The sequence below is a fragment of the Acipenser ruthenus genome, chromosome 1, assembly GCF_902713425.1.
Source record: "Acipenser ruthenus chromosome 1, fAciRut3.2 maternal haplotype, whole genome shotgun sequence".
Taxonomy (NCBI): domain Eukaryota; kingdom Metazoa; phylum Chordata; class Actinopteri; order Acipenseriformes; family Acipenseridae; genus Acipenser; species Acipenser ruthenus.
In genome coordinates this window covers 86845538-86867742 of record NC_081189.1, presented here as the reverse complement: position 1 = coordinate 86867742, position 22205 = coordinate 86845538, and the positions used below count along the sequence as shown (strand labels likewise).

Below are 22205 nucleotides of genomic sequence, written 5' to 3'. Positions count from 1 at the left end.
TGAATATGCTGAAGTTTAATGAAAATTGTTTACAATAACAGCTTATGGTCATGTTTTTCAGTTGCAATACATTATTTGTGTACACTATTCATATACAGTTACCCACAGGAGGTGGTTTAGTGGGTTTCTATGGGTCTTATTTTCATTTTGACAATTTTAAGTGAGTAGTCTTGAGGCTTGAAAGTCCCCCAGACCACTCCATTTTCAATCTCATAAGGAGCTTTACTGTGGGGGTCATACTGGCCTCCAGTGTAATAGACACCATTTAGATTGGCTGCTTGGCAGTTATTGTACCACCATCCACCCCCATACATCTCAGCACAGTTATCCTCAAATTTGTCATTGTCTTTATCATAAGTGCTGAACTTCATATCCACATGGGACAAAAATGGCCCAAGGCCTGGCTCCCCCTTAATAAGAGCATCACCTGCATCCCCTGAATATTTAGAGACCTTCAACCTGTAGCCCTCTGATTCAGGGCCCACATCTACAAGGTACTCAGCATCAGTGCTATGGCCTTCCCAGTCCTCTAGCTCTACTCTGAGGATGCTCTCCTTCTGGGTCAGAAGGTGGATGTACTTATTTCCCAACCAGAGCTCCCCTTGCCCCTGTTCATTGGTACTGCCAAAGCCCATCTTGTACTCCTCCCAGGTTCTGTTAAAGTTGACGGATCCATCCATTCTCTGTTGGACCAGGACCCAGCCACCCAACACTGTATCTTGATCACAGTAGACTGTCACCGCTACCTCTGATCCCTCTGGCTTGATTTGGTAGAGGCCACTTGTGTGACCAGAAGCGTGTTTCTGACGGATGTCATCACAATCTGAAAAACAAATGAATACTCAAATGTTTAAGGGCTTTTATATGTGGCTGTCAGGAGCCACAACAGTCTTTTTTGTCAGAGCTGTTTTTGATGCAGGTTTTTTTTTTTAATTCAGGATTTCTTTTTAACTGAGGTTTTACTTCATAGCCCATAGATACAGTGACTATTACAGCTCATTGGAGTTATTTACTTGGTAGAATATTGGGTGAAGCCAGTCAAGGAATGGAACTGAATTGTATCTACTGGGTCATTGTTCACAGACAATGAAAAGCTGTGCCACCACAATTAACACACTGGTACTTGACCTCTAGTTAATCTATTATATTTCATAAGAAATAAACCCAATTTCTTAAGTTTGTACAAAACAAGTTTGATCTATATTTTTTCTCCCTTAATGCTAATCAATCTAGAACGAAGTGTGCCAAGATGGCTACTTGAGAGAATTTTTAAAGTTTTTTCTAAAGGGCAGGAGTCACAGGATTTCAGAATTTAAGATGGTGGCAGAGCTGGGGAAGGGGGATGGGGGGGGGGGGGGGGGTTAGATTATTGCTTTGTTAATATAGCAAAGTTACCTTTTCCGACATAACCTTTCACAAGTTCCACTGCTTCTTTCTTCAGGCTGCGGGCATGAAAGTCTGGAACATCATCGTCATCCTCATTATGCACAAAGTCATCACCTATTGAGCCCAAGATACTAGTAGGCATCCTGTGTTCAGAAAAGGGACCTTCCTCACTTGAACCACTGCTTACTACAGTGGTCTTCGAATATGATGAGGAACCTTTCCTGTCTGACATTTTGCTGCCACCAGGGAAAACTGTTTCTGTATTGAAAGCACTAAAGTCCCCTCCCCCAAATTGGCTTTCGAAACCCCCATCACCTCTGCCCATATCAGAGTATACAACTGTTTTAACTCTTGAATTATCAGGAAGCTCTGTGGTGGAGGTGATTCCTACAGAAGAGCCGCCACTGTCCCGAACCTCTGTGGTACTCTTGGATGAACTTGAGTGTTTGTTGAAGAAAGAATGTAAGTCGGGGAAGCGATCAGAGATGCCATCTACCCCCCCTGAGGTACCGGACACCTTCATTGTAAAGCTACCACTGTCACCCTTTCCCTCTTTGACAGATGAATGCACAGCATCATCAGTGCCCAAGCTTTCTAAGTGGTCACATTCTGGGGAGCCACCTGTCATTTCAACGGTCTCCACTGGACCATCTTTTGTGTAAACAATACGCTTTTTGACTGTTTTGGTGCATGTGACGACCTTAGTGTGTGTAGTAACAGTTGAACCTGAGGTTGATTTCCCACTGATACTGGTTTCTTTGGCACTGAGTCTGTCACCAGATGAAGAGCCAATTGAAACACTACCTGACCCAACTGCTGGAGTGGCCGAGACCTCAGCTGAACTGTGTTTAATCCCATAGTTTGCTGTTTCTAAGGATAGTCGGAGTTGCTCTACGTCTCTGAATATGCTTTTCTCTCCACCTTCAGTAACCAGTGTGGACTTGTATACACTGGATACTGTATCTATATCCCCCCTTAAGGGCCTCATCGTGACTATTCTCATGGAGTTATCATTTCCAACTCTCTGCAAATTGATGTTTTCTATCTGAGATATTTGTTTTTCCAAGGTTACATAGCTCTCTGTGTTGACATTGTAAACAAAAGCACTTGCACATGAGCCTTTGCAGGCTCGGATCTTGATGTCAATGTCCACCTGAAGCAAAAGAAAACAAGAGTGGAAAATTAGTTTTGAATAAAAAAAAAAAATACAAGCATAAGACACTCGATATTCTCAAATCGTTCTCTATACTTTTATTAGCTAAAGTATTGTTGTGGTTGCTGAAAATTATGAAGAAGTTCTTTTGAGAACACTGTAAATATGTTTTATAATTCAGGTAATACAATATTAGATTTTAATAACGTAGATACTTGACTTGTAGCTGTATTGCAATAAGGGGGGTATCCAAACGCCTATAAATACATATAAGAACATAAGAAATGTTTGGGAATGATAAAAGGTCATAAAAGGCATGTCCCTTGTTAGCATACCTTGCTAATTTAAAAACACATAATCTAGTCATTTTTTAAATGTTCCCAGTTTTAGATCCTTCTACTATAAGAACAGATCCTACTACTATAATAACTATATACTGTAAACAGGGACATAGGTAGTAAATAATAGTGCGTTCAGTTTAGTAAAATGAATAACTGTATTCCCTATATACAGTATATAATCTTCACATGTATATATTTTACCTCAAGCGCTTGCATTGTGTCAACTTGTTCTCGGATTTTGTCCTTTAATGCTATAAGTATTCTGAGCTGGTTGTCAATTTTCAGCTTCAGATCAACAATTCTTCTACGTAATTGATCGGCCAGATTAACATACTTATTATCATTTCCTGAAATAACAAACAAACATACACATTAATACATAAACAACAAACATGAACAAAAGTACATAAAAATTAAACATACAAGACATGGGGAGGCAATAAAAAATGTATTACAGTTTACCAATGAATGATACAGTGCAGAAGATCAAAATTAAGTAATATGATGTTTTCATATGAAATAATTAGAACATTCTAATATAAGTGTCTTCCCTGAACCCTTACAACCACATGTGAATATAAATGCAGTGCTCCTCTTTTGCACAGCACCAGTTACAAAGCTGTATGGCAGTGGCTCCCATTTGACCCTTAATGCCATTCCACTAGCACTTTCATTCTCTTTATAAGGCAGAACACAAATAGCAGTCACGTTATAAAATGGGAGTACTGGACCCAAGTACAGTGTCCATACATTTCTGTTCAGAATGTGCTCTGCTATTTTTATAAATTATTTTTATCTGATCATGGTAACCATCACACTATGTAACTACAAAACTGGTGTACATGTAGCAATATCTGGGTATTATTGCATTTATTTTCTTTGCCATGTTACAGTATAACAATGACCCCACACATCATATACCTTAAAAAGATGTACACTTGCCTGAATCTGAGATGAGTTGTTCCCTTATGTAATCATAGGTCTGTTTGGTGAACTGGTCAGTAGATTTGTACCTGTTCCTGTTTTCCTCTAGAAATTTTCGAATTCTGTCAATTCTTTCAGCGATATCCCGATCTGCCTGGCTTAGAAGCCCTTGTATTCTACAGCCAGATGGACATTTGAGGCCCTATTGCAAATAAAAATGCTAATACATTAACACAGAGGGTAAAGGCTTTAATAGGATCAAACAAATATGATTAATTTGTTATGCAAATGCAATTTATGACACGAATGATTGATGTTTCACAAGCAAAAGTCTCAAAAGCGATGTCTGTTTGGGTCATATATATAAAGCAGATTTCTCTGCTGATTTCCAATCTGAATGAATAAGAGGCCATCCTTGTAAAAGGTTACCTTAGTAAAAGCATGTTTAGAATGAAAAAATTTTAAAAAAAAAGTTGATAATTGATTTTGTTTGATACAAAAAAAAGCAAAAAAAAAAATTAAAAAAATCTGCAAAACCCGTTCACCGATTGTTCTTACAAAACCAGTAAACTACATACAATGACCATATTCCATTCCAGAGGTGATAGCCAAATAAAATATTAAGTTAAAATAAATATATGATTTATAATAAAGTTAATGAATTAGATTTGCTAATCATAATTATTCTACAGTTTAGCCATAGAATAATAACATTTTCACTGTTTCTTGAAATACTATTTTTACTTCATAAGAATTGTTTTGGTTTTTACAGTTATTCCTTTGATGCAGAAAATCCTGCAAAAACACAATTTCTCATGTACTGTAACACTAAAGTATGAAAATAAAAAATCTAAAAATTTTAAAAATAAAATTGTGTAGCTGATATTAACATCAACCTAATACATTTAACTAAATATTTTTAAGTCATTATTCATTGGCTGGGTTGATAGTGCTGATCAAATAAAGGTGCATTTCAGCAGCCCTGAAAATACTGGTTTTGTAGAGCTGAGAAAAAAAAGAATCAATATGTCATAAATCAAGTCAGAATGTGTTACCCAGTCATCATCTGTACAGGCAGCCCATTCTTTTTCAGTTGCACACTGACTTTTGTATCCCTGTTCTACAGGTCTGGGTCCTCTTCCTTGGGCAATGTCCCCAAAAGCAACTTTCTGTGACTGAACATAGATAAATAAATAAATAAATAGATGAATAAATAAATAAACAGTGCAGTAACTGCATTTGATTATTACTAATGCTGAAACTGGGAGCAATAAGCAAAAAACCCAAACAAAACATAACACAAGATCTTTTACATTGACAAAGACATGTAACATCTAAACTGATGTTTCTTTAATCACAGTAAATGTGATCAAATACTCTCTTAGACCACAAAGCTAAGCAGATATCTTCTTGGATTTACTGGTTATTAAAGGACAGTTTAAGTCTCCTTATGCAGTCTTATAATGAAGTATGTGGTTTGACACTAGAAGGACTCCATGTTCTAGACTGGCCTGTTGACTGGGATTCAATGGGATTATCATTGTATTGTCTGTAAGGCACCCATCTTCTAATCAAATGTTTGCAGTTGTTTTATAAACAGTGTATATATATAAATAACACAAAAATGATAGAAAAATATCTAGCCAACTTACCAGCCTGCCCAGATATTCTAACTTCAGACGTATAGCTTTACACTACTCTTTTAATGAAACCCTAAGACCTTGTCCAAGACTTTTTTTTTCCCCTGGTAAAATGGTGGTGGTTGCTGTTTTAGTCTTTGTTATCATTCCATCAACACAGGCCTTATGGAAGTCAAATAAAAGAAAACCATCCTACCCATGCTGTAGAGAAGACAGCTAGCAAGCAGCAGAGGAGGTGTAACCGTCTCATCGTTTTTGTTGTGGGTCTGCAGAAGAGCTGAAATGCTAATGCTCACTGCTTCTGCTTCCAATTTGAACCCCTTGCTGACCAAGATAAGATTAGTCACTCTGTTTGTGTGTACAGTGCTAACAAGGTTCCTGTAAATTATTCATTGAACTTTGCATTTTTTCAGGTGGCTAGTTTTGGCTGAATCTGCTGGCCTGATGTTCTGCTGACAAAACAAAAAACAAAAACGTGGGGTTAGTGTCAGAGAAGTATCTATTGATTTTTAGAATTTACACAGAAAGGACAGTGGACTGATTTCTAAACCTTTATGTACAAAGACCACCCCCACTCACAGGAAATCACTTTGATCTACACTCATCTAGAGATTGAACATTGAACATTTCTAATATTAGTACAACAAAGGTTGAAAACGTGTTCTTTCATAGAATGTTGCAAAACAATATTACCCCTCTGACAGGATATGACTGAATATGTTTATCATTTCTCGTAAAATATATAGCGTAACATAATATTACCATGCATGCTTGCTGTGTTATGTCACAAACTAAATAAATAAATGAAGAAAAGGTTACATTACATCTTTGCCAAGTAACTTCAATCTGCACGTTAGCTACTACTGCATAATATATCTGTGTTGACTGTTGATAACCAATGCTGTTAGAAGGAATAAAATAACTGGCTAGATTTTAGTTGTTTGCTTAAGCTTACAATAATTTAGCATCTTTCTGAAAACAGCAAAAGCTGTTTACTGTTCTGTGGGAGTTTTGGCATTCTTCATTTAACCCCCAAAAATGACTTTCTGCAATGGTGACTGCCATGACAAGTATCAATTTCACATATTCAAATCCCTTTTCCTATTTTTTTACAGAGAGGAGGTGATGTATGTAAGGGATAACAAGATATTTATAAACCAAGTAGTCTGAGTGAGACAATACAGGCATCAAATATTCCACCAGCAGCCGTCCTTCTTAGAAAATGGATGACATTGTTGGTACCACTGCCCTTGTGAGAAGGCTTGTATATCTATTATGACCAATGCAAATAAGGCCAACAGTAAAGTTTGTAGAAAAAACAATCATCAATACAAAGCAGGAGATAATCAGGGAGAGAAAAAGGGCAGCTGAGCCTGTAAAATAGCTCACCAAGCCAGTCTGAAGAACACCAAACAACTGAGCCCCTGATGCCTACATTTAATGACTGGACAATTCATAAATACCAACATATTTAGAAAGCATGTGGCCTTCAAGTAGAAAGCACTACAAATGTAGCCCTTTACAGCGAGTATATCTTACAGTTTAACCAGTTACATCAGATTTTACAAACAATATCTATGTCCCTTACTTATTGCATTATTTAATCTGTTACAATAATTGTGGTGGGTAGTGTCTAGGGCATATACTAGTCAGGATAGTCTATGTTGAGTTTAATTTGGATATATGGTTTGAAATTTTAATGTTTATTGATAAATGAATTGACTGATTCTTTCAGATATTTCTGATAAGTTCTCTTTTGTTTTTTCTTGTTGTGTCAAGGAGCCAAGAGAACTGCTCAAATCAAAATAAGAGCACAACATGGATTTGTGTTTGCTTCATACTGCTGGAAGAAAAGTAGCAAACCTAGCCTAGTGAAAAAAATAAACATCGCATGATTGTCTCCAGTGTTCTTTGAGATAAAACAGGTTACTGTTGTTTGTATCTGTGGGGTATATCTGTGTTAGCTGGTAATTTGTTTTTGTCATGTCTTCGACTGTGCATAGTCAGCAACAGCATGCATTTCCTTTTATTGGTAAAGTGGGGGCAGGTCCACTCCTTAAGATTTGGAGGGTGTGGCAGGATGGCTTGCAGTGGTGAGGTGTGGTGACGTCACGGACCAGGAAGTAACAGAACCAAAACAGTGGATGGGCGGGTGAAGCGGAACGCTACGGCGTTCAGCTGATTTTATTAAATAAATAAAGAAAACAAACGATTTAAACAAACAACACAAAACAAAAGGCACAAGGGCCAAATGAATAAACAAATACGGTTTAGCAGTCGTTTTTAAATCTAGTTTTCTTCCTACTCGCTCTCTCCGCTCCCTGTACTCTCCTCTGTACACTCCAGCCCACAACACGGACAGCTGCAGGTTCTTATACTCTGGCCGAGGGGTTAACTAGCTGTTAATTATCTTATTACCCCTCGGCCACAGTCTGCACGAGTTTAGTAAGGATGCGTGACTGTCAGCTAGTTAAATAATCAGTAGCTGATCAGCCACACATCCTCACAAGGTTTTAAATTATAAAAACAATAACAAATACGTGGTGCTTTTATCTGCGCCGCAAACAAAAATACAAATAATAATAAATAAATATATAGGGGCTGGACACTCCGCTACAGAGGGCTATGGGGGAATATCTAGATGGGGCAAGATTTCAATTGCAATGTCACTGTAATAGGAGGCTGTGTGGTCCAGTGGTTAAAGAAAAGGGCTTGTAACCAGGAGGTACCCGGTTCAAATCCCTCCTCAGCCACTGACTCACTGTGTGACCCTGAGCAAATCACTTAACCTCCTTGTGCTCCGTCTCTCGGGTGAGATGTAATTGTAAGTGACTCTGCAGCTGATGCATAGCTCACATACCCTAGTCTCTGTAAGTCACCTTGGATAAAGGCGTCTGCTAAATAATAATAATAATAATAATAATAATAACACAAAAACATTTACACAGCATAGTTTAAATATGCCACCTTTATTGATTGAAACAAACAAACACCAAACCTCTAAACTATATGTAATACATTTGATTCTCTACTCATTGGAACAGATGCAGTGGAATAGGCATAGGTTTCCATTGCCTGCCTTTATACAATAGATGTGTTGTGTTTGCTGTCAAAATCAATGCACGTACTTGTGTCAGTACTTGTGACTTGTGTCATATATTCCTCTCTTCAGCTGTGATAGTGTTCTGGACCTAAGAGAAGTAAGGGTCATCACCACTTGGTACTTCTAATTGTTCAATGTGCCCATTTTCAATTATTTTTCAAGGTTCCGATTCATTACAGTGGGAATATCGTAGTTACATTAGTTACATCAGATTTTACGAACAATATCTATGTCCCTTACTCCCACCTATTTATAGGAATGGCTGGTTCTTTAAGGCAAAATCATTATTAAAAACATTTCGAAGGAAAAAGTTGGCTTATTACAATGAAGAAAGTAGTTGTTACACTGAACTGGTCACAAATGGTCACTTTAGACTTCTGCCATACCACCACACTGTTTGACACCGGATACATCCTGCTGCCCTCCTTCTGTTGTCATTCTGTTGATGGGAATAACTTTCATTGTAGTTTATTTTAGGGAATACCAGCAGTTGTGCCAAGTTACCCCAAATTATTCCATTAGAAAACCCATTTGGTCCAACATCTTTAGTTGTGTATGTTCCACCTAGATAAGAAAACAATATAAGATTCATAAATCATGAAAATAATTCAAAAAGCACTGCTTAAAAAATTGTCTAATTATGGTCACAGAGGGAGACATAACCACAATTTTATGTTGACTAAAAGAGGGTTAGTTGTTTAATTGAATATTGGAATTTAACAACTGGATGAAACAACAACAGGTTTTTATGCTTATAACATGACAGTATAAACAATGTTGGCATTTTTGCAAATCACAGGCACCAAAAGTACTGCTCAGCCATTTTTGCACTCTTTTTACAAAAACAACTGTCCTTGAGTTTACATGAAACACCTCTCTTACTTCAGTCAGGACAGCCCATCTGTTACTGGTTCTGTAGTAGCAGCTGATTTCTATTTGGCCACAACATTGCCTATAGATCACAAACTGACTCAGTGAGTCTCGAAGTCTACTTCATGTGAGTCCATAAGCTTTGAACCACCTTGCATCATGCAATATACAGAGGTCCAACGTGATTTTAATACCTTGTGATTATTTCTATTGAGCAGAGAGGATATCCCAGTACTTGTGATTAAATAAAAATGTCTTACCTTGGTAGTATTTGCCATTCAGATTAGCTGCGTGGCATTGATTCTTCCACCAGCCGGAGCCATCTTGCTGGGCGCAGTTACCCAGATACTTGTCATTGTCGCTGTCCGGGGTACTGAACTGCATTCCATTGTGGGAGGTAAAGTACTTTATCACTGGGGTCGTCTCAGAAGTCGTGACCATCAAAAGCATCTCCAGTATCACCGCTGTAGTAATAAACATTAGTCAGGCGCTGTTTGTCTGGCTCTGGTCCCACCCTGAACATAGCATAATCTGCATTACTAGTTACACAATCTAAAAAAGTAAAATTTAATGTGCTGTGATAGAAACCAGCAACCAAACATATGTCTATAAAATTTTGAATTGTAAACCAGTATTAAGCCATAATAAGACTGTTATTTACTTAGTTTTGCCATTCAAGTCTTTCAGCTTGATCCTGATGATATATAGAATCGAAGCCTGGGTAGAAACCAGATGTATTTTCTCGTTGCCAAGCCAGATCCTTCCTTGTACTGAATACAAGTTTTAGAAAAGTCCACACTTCCATTCAGTCTCTGAAAATAAGTTTACTTGTATTATCAGTATTATTATATTATTAATGTTATAGATGTCTGGTAATATTGTACACTAAACTTATAACACTCCACTGAACACACCTTTTCAACTACTGTCCTGCTATTGCCATGTGTGTCGATTTCACAGTAAACCAAAAACTTCTGTTTAGCTTTTGTGGGTTTGATGGAATACAAACCGCTGACTTTGGCTCCATTGTTGGCAACATCCTGAAAATCTTTGTAACAGTTAAATTAGCTCTAAACAGTAAATAATAATAATAATAATAATAATAATAATAATAATAATAATAATAATAATAATAACTGTATTGTTAGCTGGGAATATTGTTTTGGTAAAGTGTGGTGTTGTTTGTTATAGCCTTGTTGGCAGGCTTTATTGCTCGTGGCCAGATCCACTCGCTGTGAGTCAACTGTGCCTCCTTCTCTGGTTGTGGTAACTTGTTTAATTAGTATGTTACGTTTGTTATTTTTACAGTTTCATTATTTTAATATTTCTTATTAGAGGTGTTTTTAGATATATTAAAATCATTGTATGTAGATTTGTAAACCCGTTTTTCCTTTCTCCCTGCAGTTTCAGTCTGGCAGTAAGTCTGTGACTGCCACCTCCGCTGTTTGAGTTAATTTATGTTTAAAGTTTTGATTTGCCGATTTGTTTGATTACACGGTTTACTTTGTACCTTTATCAATTCATTCTTGAATGTTGTGGTTTTGCTGTTGCCATAAAGTGTTTTATTCATTGTGTTTTATTTTTTATTTTTTTAAAAATATATTTTGATGTATTGAGGTTGGCTATATGTATTGTGACTTAGTGATGTATTAATAAAGCCAGGCTGTAGAGTGTGGTTGGTGGGGTGGGGTGGGGTGGGGTGGGGTGGGGTGGGGTGGGGTGGGGTGGGGTGTTGAATACAAGGTAACCGACCTGACTGCACAGATCAAAAGAACCTGTTTATGGTTGTCTGTTCTTTCCCCTGTGTGTAAATTATCAGGTCATTACAACTCTTTAAGAAACAGGACAAAAAGAAAAAAATAGCTGACATTTTGCTTGCAGGCTCTTCTTGTTCAGCCATGTTTGCTTTGTGTTCAAGAGAAATAATAACATATTAACATTACTTCATTGTCTAAACATCTCATTAGCATAACGGAACTATTGATCAGAAAGATTGCAACATCATTTTATGGTAAGAGAGTGAGGAGTAGAGGATACAGTATTTGAATACTGTTTGTAGCTACAGTATATTTCTTTTAAATGTTATTTATCGTTACCTTTTTCCAGTTATTTCTTTAATTTGTATTTTTATAGGGCTCTTCATATCGTTCATTGATACACCTGTTCCATTATCTTATTGTTTGATTGGATTAAATTTTGTAGCTCACTAGGACAAACACACACAAATGTCATTAAAGCTGTGGTAGCATGTTCAAATTTCCTCTGAACTATTATTCTGTGGTGTCTGTAATTTGTGTTCTTTCATGAGTTTCCAGTACAATTTATCAGAAAGAAAACAGATCATGTTGACAGTCTAGTTGGTACACAACACCCTCCCCCATCCCATTTTACCACTAACACTTACTGCATATTAATTATGGAACATCTATCCTAATAGTGGCTTTTAACAAACAAAAACAAACTGATGGGTCATTTATTTACAGAAACACCATTGCCATCATGTAACAGATTGGGAAACAAATCAACAGTAAAACAATAAATAAAACGATTTACTTGTGTAAGATGTAGATTGTTCATCACAAAACGAGTTGTGAGGGGTTCACTTTCTCTTGCACCAATTTCAATTGCAGTCGTCTCTCCTAACAAAACAAACAAACAAACAAACAAATCAAACCCATATAATAAAATGCTACAATATTAGTACTAGTCTTCCTGGAATCTGGCATCAATATCTACCCAAACACACTACAAATGGATTCTATTGTATTTACCAGAATATTTAGATGATATGTTGTTACAGTAAGGCATAGGCCTACATTTAAAATTAAAGGCAAGAGGTAAATAAACTGTTATATCATATATATTCTAGGTCTAATGGTACATTTAGCTGAGATCAAATTATACATGTTAAAAACATTCCAATAATCTTGACAATAGAGCATACACTCTGCTTATTGTATAAAGTGACAAAAAAAGAATGACAGGAAGGGTCGTGAGAGGGTTAAAAAGCTTCTTGTAAAAGTTATAATAGGGTTTCAGTGAGTATATACTACAGATAAAGAGCAATGCCGTTATTTGTACAGTGTATAAACAACTAAAACAAAATGGGTGCGTGTGACAGGATGATTGACAAGGTGACATCACGCCAGAAGCAGGAAGAAAACAAAGGGAAAAATACTGCGGTGCAGAAGACGTGCCGTGCGCCGTTTATTTAAATAACAAAAATAAATAAAATATTTATCTGCTCACAGAGCGGAAATAAAAGTTCAAACAAAAACAAATCACGAACACAAAACAATAGGTCAGGCTGGGCAGATTGCTTTCACTGATCCTATGTTGATTTTTTTTTTAAATTTTCTTTTTCTCCTCGCTCTCTCCTCTGAACACCCACCCAGAGCAGGGAAAACTGCAGGCTTATATGCAGGTGACCATCTCCCGATTAGCAACAAATTAATCATTTAATTCGGAAGATGGCCACCTTCTACACAAGGTTTTTAATGTGGATGGGGCTTTCCCATCCACGCTGCGAAACAATAACAAAATATATGGCTCTGACGTCACATTTATAAAACAATAACAAAACAAGGCTACGCTGTCATATTTACAAATAAATAAATAAATAAATAAACAATAATAATTCTACACATTTAAAACATATTTACTGTAACACCTACTGTGACAGAAAGAAAATGATTCTTGGTGGTAAATCTCCCTCTTGACCTGGGCGCTAAGTAACAGGAACAGAGTACTCTGGACTACTTGGCCTGACACTTCGTTCCGAGGGTTAAAAGGAAGTCGGTCACGTAGAAAAGAGACGGTGCTTTGGTACATTAACTCATTGACCCGGAGGGTAAATGACGTGGCAGCCGCGGATTGGAGGAGCGGCTGCAATCGTTTACCAAGGGGTCATGAGTGACGGTATAAATAGAGGTCGAAGCAATGTTATCTGTTCCTTCGTTTTGGTTGTGTCATTGACCTGGAAGGACCCGTACTGTTGGTGAAATAATCGTGAGTGTTTGTTTGTACTGTCTATTGTTGAGTGTATTCACTAGACAGCTAACATGTTTCGGAGCTGTCGCCAGAGGCCAGCACAAACCCGGAACAGCACTTCACTTGTACCACTGTAAAACTGTATTGCATCACAATCACTAATTCACGATCTAACCAGACTTGTGTTTGTGTTTAATGTGGGGATACAAGAACGGGACTATTATTTCAGGACCAGCTTGGGGGATTATAAATGTAAGTAATACACACCGCTGTATTACTTACCATCATTATTATTTTCTGTTTGTTTCACTGTCAGGCACTGGACAAAAACTACTAATAAAAACAAATCTTTTCACCTGGATTACAATTGTCTGTTCTGTTCTTTAATCACCTGCACCTGTACAACCACTTTGCCACACCTACATATTATAGTCATGCCTTAACCAACAGTAATTTTTTTTTTTTTTTAAATTTAGTCGTTGCCAATTAGTTTTTATTATTTTCTCCCCAATTTGAAATGCCCAATTATTTTTTAAGCTCAGCTCACCGCTACCACCCCTGCACTGACTCGGGAGGGGCGATGACGAACACACGCTGTCCTCCGAAGCATGTGCCGTCAGCCGCCCGCTTCTTTACACACTGCGAACTCACCGTGCAGCCGCCTCAGAGCTACAGCGTCGGAGGACAACGCAGCGCTGGGCAGATTACAGGCAAGCCCGCAGGCGCCCGGTCAGACTACAGGGGTCGCTGCTGCGCGGTGAGCCAAGGACACCCTGGCCGACCTAACCCTCCCTCCCCCCGGGCGACGCTCGGCCAATTGAGCGCTGCCCCCTGGGAGCTCCAGTCCACGGTCGGCTGTGGAATAGCCTGGACTCGAACCGGCAACGTCCAGGCTATAGAGCGCATCCTGCACTCTAGCGAGTGCTTTTACTGGATGCGCCACTCAGGAGCCCTTGACAGCATCTCTTGCTTGTATATTTAGTATCCCTGTTAGGGGTTACTATCTCAGAAATTAAACACAGAGGAAACAAGCAAGTCATGTTGTTACCAATAATAATTACAAAGTTCTGTCTTTTTGCATTCATTTCAAAAAAGAAAACTAAATCACACTAAAAGCTTTTTTTATTGTCATTCACTAACATTGTGGCATCACCTAGTTGACTGTTTTGCACAACTAACAGTACAGCTTTGTTTTAAATAGATAAGTTGCATTTAAATATAAATATGAGAATGCTTCATTGTGCATTAAATAAAGATACACCAAAGATACATCAACCACTTACCTCTGAAAACATGTCTTATTGTAATCCAGGGGCATTCCTCTGTGCTTTAAGATGCTCACAAATCCTGCCGACTATAGTTTGATCAAATCGACCTCTTAGCATTCTTGTCTTAATCCGCTTATGAACTAAATCTAATATTTCTAAGCTAAACACATTTTTTCTTCAGCGTAGGACTCAACAGCAGCACTAATTTCAGCTAAATTTGGTTGTATGCATTTGTCACTGGTTTCCTTCAGCAAATTCACAATTTTCATTTGAAAGTAATGCATTATGATATCAAAACATTATACCTCATTTAGTTTCTGTAAATTCAGTTGAAATAATGTTTCAACTAAATAATGTTATTTTAAGTGAAACAAAACCAATATTCAGTATTTTGATATGGAGTTGGCACACCATTTAGTAAGATACACTTCCAGAACCATGGGTTAACATGCGGAATGGCTAAGATTTATGTATGATGTGTTATATCAATGACTGAACCACACAAAGTCATATAAAGGAGATTCAATATTTATTAACATGTTTTTAATTTTAATGTGTTCATATATCAAACGTATCACAAAACATGTTTCCAATGAACGCTGACTTTTGCTCCTTTGTTAGCAACATCCTGCCAATCTTAACAACGACAACAAAATGCAGTTATATCATCTGATCAAATAACTCCATGAATTAAAATAAAGTTGCCTTTCATGTTTATTTTGTTATTTTTACAAAACAAAAAGTATGCTACGACACTTTCAAATGTGATTTGTTTTTGTTATTCTAACAAAATATGGTGACAAAAGTGACCATAACCCACCTTTGTAAGCCAACCATTTGTCTAAAACTATGCAAAGCAAAACAATAAAAGTATCATTTTTCATAAAAGGGCATTTAAGAGTGTTTTAGTAACACCTGTTCTTGTGATTTCTTGAATCTCGACAGTATCTTTGCATGGTTCTTGACATCTTTGCTTGAGCTGGACAGCCATCTTTTTAAGATGCCCATTCTCTTGTTTGCTCGTAATAAATCTTGCAACTCACTGAACCCACATTTAATTAAATAACATTGCTTTTTAAAACCAACTATCGTCTTCACCTTGATAGTAAAAAAAAGAAATGTCATAGACAGCAAGAAATGTATTTACTTTCTAGGTGTAAACCAAAGAACATTTGTTTTGTGGGCTGTGGGAATCTTATTCATAAAGTATTAGCATACCATTTAATAAACATAAACTACCCTGGAGTCACAATAACCTACCATGGATTCAGTGTTTTATCCTGAATTGTGTTGCTAACAATGCCAGTACATTTTGGGATGCAAAATGTTCCACAACTTCCATAAATAATATCAAGGGGCATAATAAAACCTTGGCACAAAATCAAAATATTTGAAAACCTCGAAAACACACCCCGTGAGGTGATCCGTATTCATTAATCAAGAAATAAAAGACTTTCCTTAGACATTCTGGCACTGACTTTAGGATTCAGTTAGCCAGGGTATACTACAAACAATATTTAATATCTACATCTGGTGAAACATGTCATAGATGGGCACACGTGGACTGTACTGGTGTCTGTGGTGATGGTTTCAAATGTGAATTGTGCATAGAGTGAAGCATTTCAGTCCATTGAAAACTTGTAACTAATGTAAAAAATGTTTGTTATAAGCTATAAGTTGTGTTAAAAATACAATTCCCATAGAATAAAAAGAAATTTTGACCCTGAAGGACTTGCTTTGTAATGTGTGAGGAAGGAAGGCTACACTTTAAATTATTTTTTATTATTATTATTTGGTAAAATGTTGTGCAGCTCGGATTTAGGCCTCCTACTTTAATTCAGTTAAATTATACTGTGAACCAATTAAAATGTTTGCCATTTCATTTAAGGTGCAGTAAGGACTTCATTTAATATGATATTTGCGATTTAAATAATTATTCTGTTTTCATGGCACCATGTTGTTATTTAAGGTAATATGCATTGTTTTACAATAAAAAGTTTGAATTGGGGCAAGATGCCCCATCCCCGGGGGCATCCTTCCCCAGGGGCAGGGCAAGATGCCCCTTGGAAACATATTTTGTTCAATTACAAAAAGAAGTAAATGTATTTACTTGGATTTTTTGCACATTCAGCTATGGACTTTTATCTTTCAACTTTTTTTCATTTCAGATTTCCATCATGTGTGTGCATAAAATAAATTTCCCTTAAGGGGGTGCATTCCCCTCCCCTCCCCTGACATTTCAGTATTTAAATTATATAAAAGGGAGAACATTAAATTCTAATTTCAGACAAGGGAAACATCGTAGTAAATTTAGTTACAAATCCACTTTCTCTGAATAATAGTACTGGAGATAAGCGATCTTTTAAACAGAGTACACGTTTGCCAAACTGAAACAAAGCGAGATGCAAAGTGTATTTTATATAAAATTACTTAAAGAGTAACGGCAGCACGCACAATTACTGCCTGAGAACTCCCACTAAAACGCTTAATTATATATCTCATTTCATACACACATACAGTCACGGGAAAGCGGTGTTTAAGATAGGAATCTATGCAATAGTCAGCGTGCCCGCAAACAGCCAAGTAAGATCGATTTATGTCCGTGCCCAAATTACTTTGAGGACCACTGATCTAGACAGTGAACAGCTACAGAGGAGCCTATTGATAGAGAGGTGGAACCAAGAAAGGTGTTATCACAAACCAGGATAATTAAACCAAGCCACATATCAGTTTAAGCTTTTATGTAATTTTAAAACAAGTCATAACAAAAGAAAAAAATATACATACAGTTACTAAAATGCCCGAGAGCTGTCTTTACGCTTGCTATTGAGATCTCTATTATAATCTATTCTTCTCAAACCAGCTACAGCAAATACAACTTGTTCTTAAACCAACACGTTACAGAAACCAATCAAGCCCCTATAAAACAATTTACACAACTATTAAAAGTATCAACAGTGAAACCCACACATCTTAATCAAACGCACTATATAAAATATAAAGAAAACAGAAACAGTGGTATAAGTGAGTAATAAACAAATCAACCCCTAGTTCCAGCGCCCCTGAACAAACATGTTATCACTTAAATACTAATTAAAATACACTACCACAGTAGCAATTAATAATAAAATAGCAAACTAAGACACAGTCAATAATTAGTCACCAGACAAAAAGAGAGTGAAAGGGAGAGAGAAGTTGCCACAACTGCTGCACTCCGCGTCCCACACAGGAATTCCAACTTCCTGATAATGATGCCTACACTGGCCGTCACGTTATCTACAGCACAACAGAAGGTCTGTTCTTCAAGTTCGCGCTCACTGCTCACTGCTCACTGCTCACTGCTCACTGCTCACTGCTCACTGCTCACTGCTCACTGCTCACTGCTCACTGCTCACTGCTCACTGCTCACTGCTCACTGCTCACTGCTCACTGCTCACTGCTCACTGCTCACTGCTCACTGCTCACTGCTCACTGTCTAGTCTCTCTCGCGCTCTCTCTTATAGGGGTGATAATTAATCTACACATTTTCACGTGGATCAATCGAGATAATTTGCATACACAGTTACATTAGCTCAACAGACAGGCGAGCTCTTCATCAGCGATCGTTACAAATAGGTTACTATTAAATATTAACACGCAATAACGTGTTATTACGCGGTGTTTTGTTATGTCCCTTAAACAAGCAGATTTTAAACACACTTAACGTTTCTTAAAATCGATTGACAATATGCGTCAACTATAATACAAAAATAAACGTTATAAAGTTAACACATTTTAGATTTGTTTAATCGGATTCATGTGTAATTCTTAAACATTTGGTTTTAAATTGATCAAAATGGTACATGTAAACAAAACGCTCGTCTACTTAGAACGTATTTCAGTTTTAATAAGAAGTCTTAACGTGTTCAATATATCTATTTATTTAAATGAGCTATACCTTGTGGAGATGATTTCCTTGAGGATGTGCTGGAATCACTTATGTAGTTTGCCTTTTCGTGTGCTCCTGTAGTTAAATTTGAGATCTGACTTAAGGTGTTTTCCAGGTAGCTGAGTTCTCTGTCAGCCTCTGGTTTGTATCTCTGCAAGCAATCTGCAATTCCACATGTTGTGGGGCAATATTGTCCATGTAAAAACAAAGCAAACAAGCAAATCAATTAACTCACGTACAGATGACATTTCCACTTCAACCACATTACCAATAAAAAAGAGAAATAAAAGTCTAACTCTGGATCGGGGGTGCATGTGTCCCGTGAAGTTGAGGAACACTGTAAAATACAACTCATTAATAACAAAAAAGTAATTGTAAAATACAATTCAATAATAACAAAAACGTAATAATAATGACGGTGATAATAACCTGAAATGGCCATACACTTAGAGAAGCCACTTGCTAAAGTGCAAGAAATTAAAAAAAGAAGCAAAGATTTTGAATACAACAAAGGTTTCCCTCTGAACCGGGCCATTTTGTAGTTCAGATGGTTGCCTGTTTTCTGTGGAAAGTGAAATACCCGAGTGAGCGAGTCTACATTTATTTGATCAAGGTCCTAAGTGCAACACCCTGTACAGCAAGATAAAAAAAACAACTGGCACAGCATCTGCCTCCCACTTGACTCCGTGTTTTTTTTTTCCTGCAAATTGTGTTTGAAGTACAACAAGAAGCCCTCTGCCAGGATAAACCACGCTTTTGTGTGTGTGTGTGTGTGTGTGTGTGTGTGTGTGTGTGTGTGTGTGTGTGTGTGTGTGTTTTGTTTTGAGTATTTGAAGGCGCACTGGGGAAGCACCATAAATTACATTAACGACCTATACCTAAAAATAAACGGGTGATGAAATCAAGAAAGAGTCCTCGGTACTGTAAGGATGTAACTAGCTGTTTAGCCCATATTAAATGTTTAAATCTGTTACAATAGAGTATACAGTGTACATACCTATATTATTATTATTATTATTATTATTATTATTATTATTATTATTATTACACTATGTAACACAATTTTTGTTCCTGGGTAGTAAGCGTTATTTCCTAATTGCTTATGCCTCAAAAGTATAGAAAATGGCTATTATTCCCCACAAACTTTGCTTTTGTGACCAGGACAGTGATATTTTGAAATTTACCTATTTCCAATGAGAAAACGGGCGAATTTGTGTCTTTTCGTTCACATAAAGTCAGAAAAAAACAACATATGAATCCAAATTAACATGTATTTATACTAAAGTAATACAAAAATGACTACAAAAGATTTAGAAGTGAGTAGTTTTTCGAGATTTACGATTATACTGTAAATCACTTTCACGAATCCGCCCCCAAATGTAGTCTCTGTCCTTGGTAGCGGCGTTCAAAGTGCAGTATATCCTGGTGGAAGCGCTCGCCTTGCTCCTTGGAGTACGCTCCCATATTCTCCTTGAATTTATCAAGATGAGCATCAAGGATATGGACTTTGAGGGACATCCTACAGCCCATTGTGCCGTAGTTCTTCACCAGAGTCTCAACCAGCTCCACATAGTTTTCGGCCTTGTAATTGCCCAGGAAGCCCCGAACCACTGCGACAAAGCTGTTCCAAGCCGCTTTCTCCTTACTAGTGAGCTTCTTGGGGAATTCATTGCACTCCAGGATCTTCTTTATCTGTGGTCCGACGAAGACACCGGCTTTGACCTTTGCCTCAGACAGCTTAGGGAAGAAGTCTTGAAGGTACTTGAAGGCTGCCGACTCCTTATCTAGAGCTCTGACAAATTGTTTCATAAGGCCCAATTTGATGTGCAGTGGTGGCATCAGCACCTTCCGGGGGTACACCAGTGGCTCCCACTTGACGTTGTTCCTCCCCACAGAGAACTCGGTCCGCTGTGTCCAGTCCCGCCTGTGGTAGTGCGCCTTGGTGTCCCTGCTGTCCCAAAGGCAAAGATAGCAGGGAAACTTGGTAAAACCGCCTTGGAGACCCATCAGGAATGCCACCATTGCAGCCTCTTGATGCCATCTCAGAAAAATGCAGATATGTATCCACTTAGGCAGCTGGAACTAAACTGAACTGGTGGGCTTAAGGCCCCTGTATTTATACTACTATTTATATTACTGGAAAGTTCTAGAAAGTTCTAGAATTTACTCCAAGTTTACTCAGTGCTGAATCTATCTGGAATGTTCTGGAAAATAGGTAAATTTCAAAATATCACTGTCCTGGTCACAAAAGCAAAGTTTGTGGGGAATAATAGCCATTTTCTATACATTTGAGGCATAAGCAATTAGGAAATAACACTTACTACCCAGGAACAAAAAAAAAATAATAATAATTGGTTACACGGTGTTATTATTATTATTATTATTATTATTATTATTATTATTATTATTATTATTATTATTATTATTATTATTTAACATTGAGAAGATTATTTATTAATTAATTTTTTTAATAACCCGTTTTTGTTAGTTGGCGTACAGTATATAAATTCTACTGCGATAAATTACACATAGTACACATGGGTTAATAATAACAGAATCGTAAAACACACAAGACAGGAAATGGAAGCCTAAATTGCAGAACTTTTTAAAATGTATTTGTACATATCTTCTACAAATTAGGGTGAAGCTGTTCAAATAAAAGAATTTCCGGTGTTCAATACACAACGTTCTGTTTCTCTCAAGGATCAATTTTCAGAAACATACATCTTGTTCGATTAAGCCAGTTTACTGTGTTGATACGTTAACCTTCAGTACATTATTTTCCTGACAACTTGCCAAAACAAAACGTTAACTTATTTTACCAAAAATGTATAAATTATACTGTATATTGCAACCAGAATTTTTCTTTCACTAAATACCGAGCTGCATCTTGTTCCATAACCAGTAATTTGAAAGTCCATACAAGTGTTGGGACAGATAAAAAAAAAAATTCAGTTGAATGTTTAAAACTATTTTTTAATTAGCTGGAAATAAAAGTATGATATGGTGGGAGTTTCCTTACAATAAATGCAATACAGAATTGCTTAGGTGCCCATTTGACATCCAATGGTTTGAAATATCTTTATTTAAGCAACGTATTGAAAATTGCTTGAAATGTCCCTCACAAATTAGTAGTGCTGCGTGCGCATCTCGTAATAGACCTCATCATAAGAAACATAAGAAAGTTTACAAACGAGAGGAGGCCATTCAACCCATCTTGCTCGTTTGCTTGTTAGTAGCTTATTCTTGATCCCAGAATCTCATCAAGCAGCTTCTTGAATGATCCCAGGGTGTCAGCTTCAACAACATTACAAGCTACATCATATATGCTACAGCCCGATCACATGATAAAGGTGATTAATTTAGGTACTAAAATGAAGTTTATTTCATAACAATAACCTATCCCTAAACCTAAGGTTCGTGGGGTATTGGCCGGGATCACCAATTAATTATCAAAGGGTAATCACTGTTCAGTGAAAAAAACACGAAGAATTCACATAAATTAATACAGTACCACACAACTTGCTGCACCTGCCCATCTGTAATACCTTCCAAACAAACAAATTACCGACGTTCCCTATCATGCACTGCTAAACTGTGTG

The 22205-nt window shown here is 37.2% G+C and overlaps 1 protein-coding gene across 6 annotated transcripts; it reads right to left on the bottom strand.

The window, feature by feature from the left end:
* Positions 1 to 22185, bottom strand: LOC117420655 (fibrinogen alpha chain-like). Of its 6 annotated transcripts, none has more exons than XM_059031582.1 (10): positions 22118 to 22185; positions 18613 to 18765; positions 10079 to 10229; positions 9678 to 9881; positions 5641 to 5893; positions 4860 to 4979; positions 3823 to 4006; positions 3082 to 3227; positions 1396 to 2539; positions 1 to 823 (listed from the first exon to the last, which is right to left on the bottom strand). In XM_059031582.1, exons 5-10 carry the CDS (start codon positions 5692 to 5694, stop codon positions 117 to 119), a joined length of 2355 nt encoding a protein of 784 aa, XP_058887565.1. In that variant the 5' UTR covers positions 5695 to 5893; positions 9678 to 9881; positions 10079 to 10229; positions 18613 to 18765; positions 22118 to 22185; the 3' UTR covers positions 1 to 116. The 6 variants fall into 6 exon arrangements, with proteins under 6 accessions (XP_058887565.1, XP_058887571.1, XP_058887570.1 ...); XM_059031588.1 differs by lacking the exon at positions 22118 to 22185 and adding an exon at positions 19033 to 19147; XM_059031587.1 differs by lacking the exon at positions 22118 to 22185 and adding an exon at positions 11971 to 12056 and having other exon boundaries at positions 18613 to 18944.
* Positions 22186 to 22205: the final 20 nt, after the last annotated feature.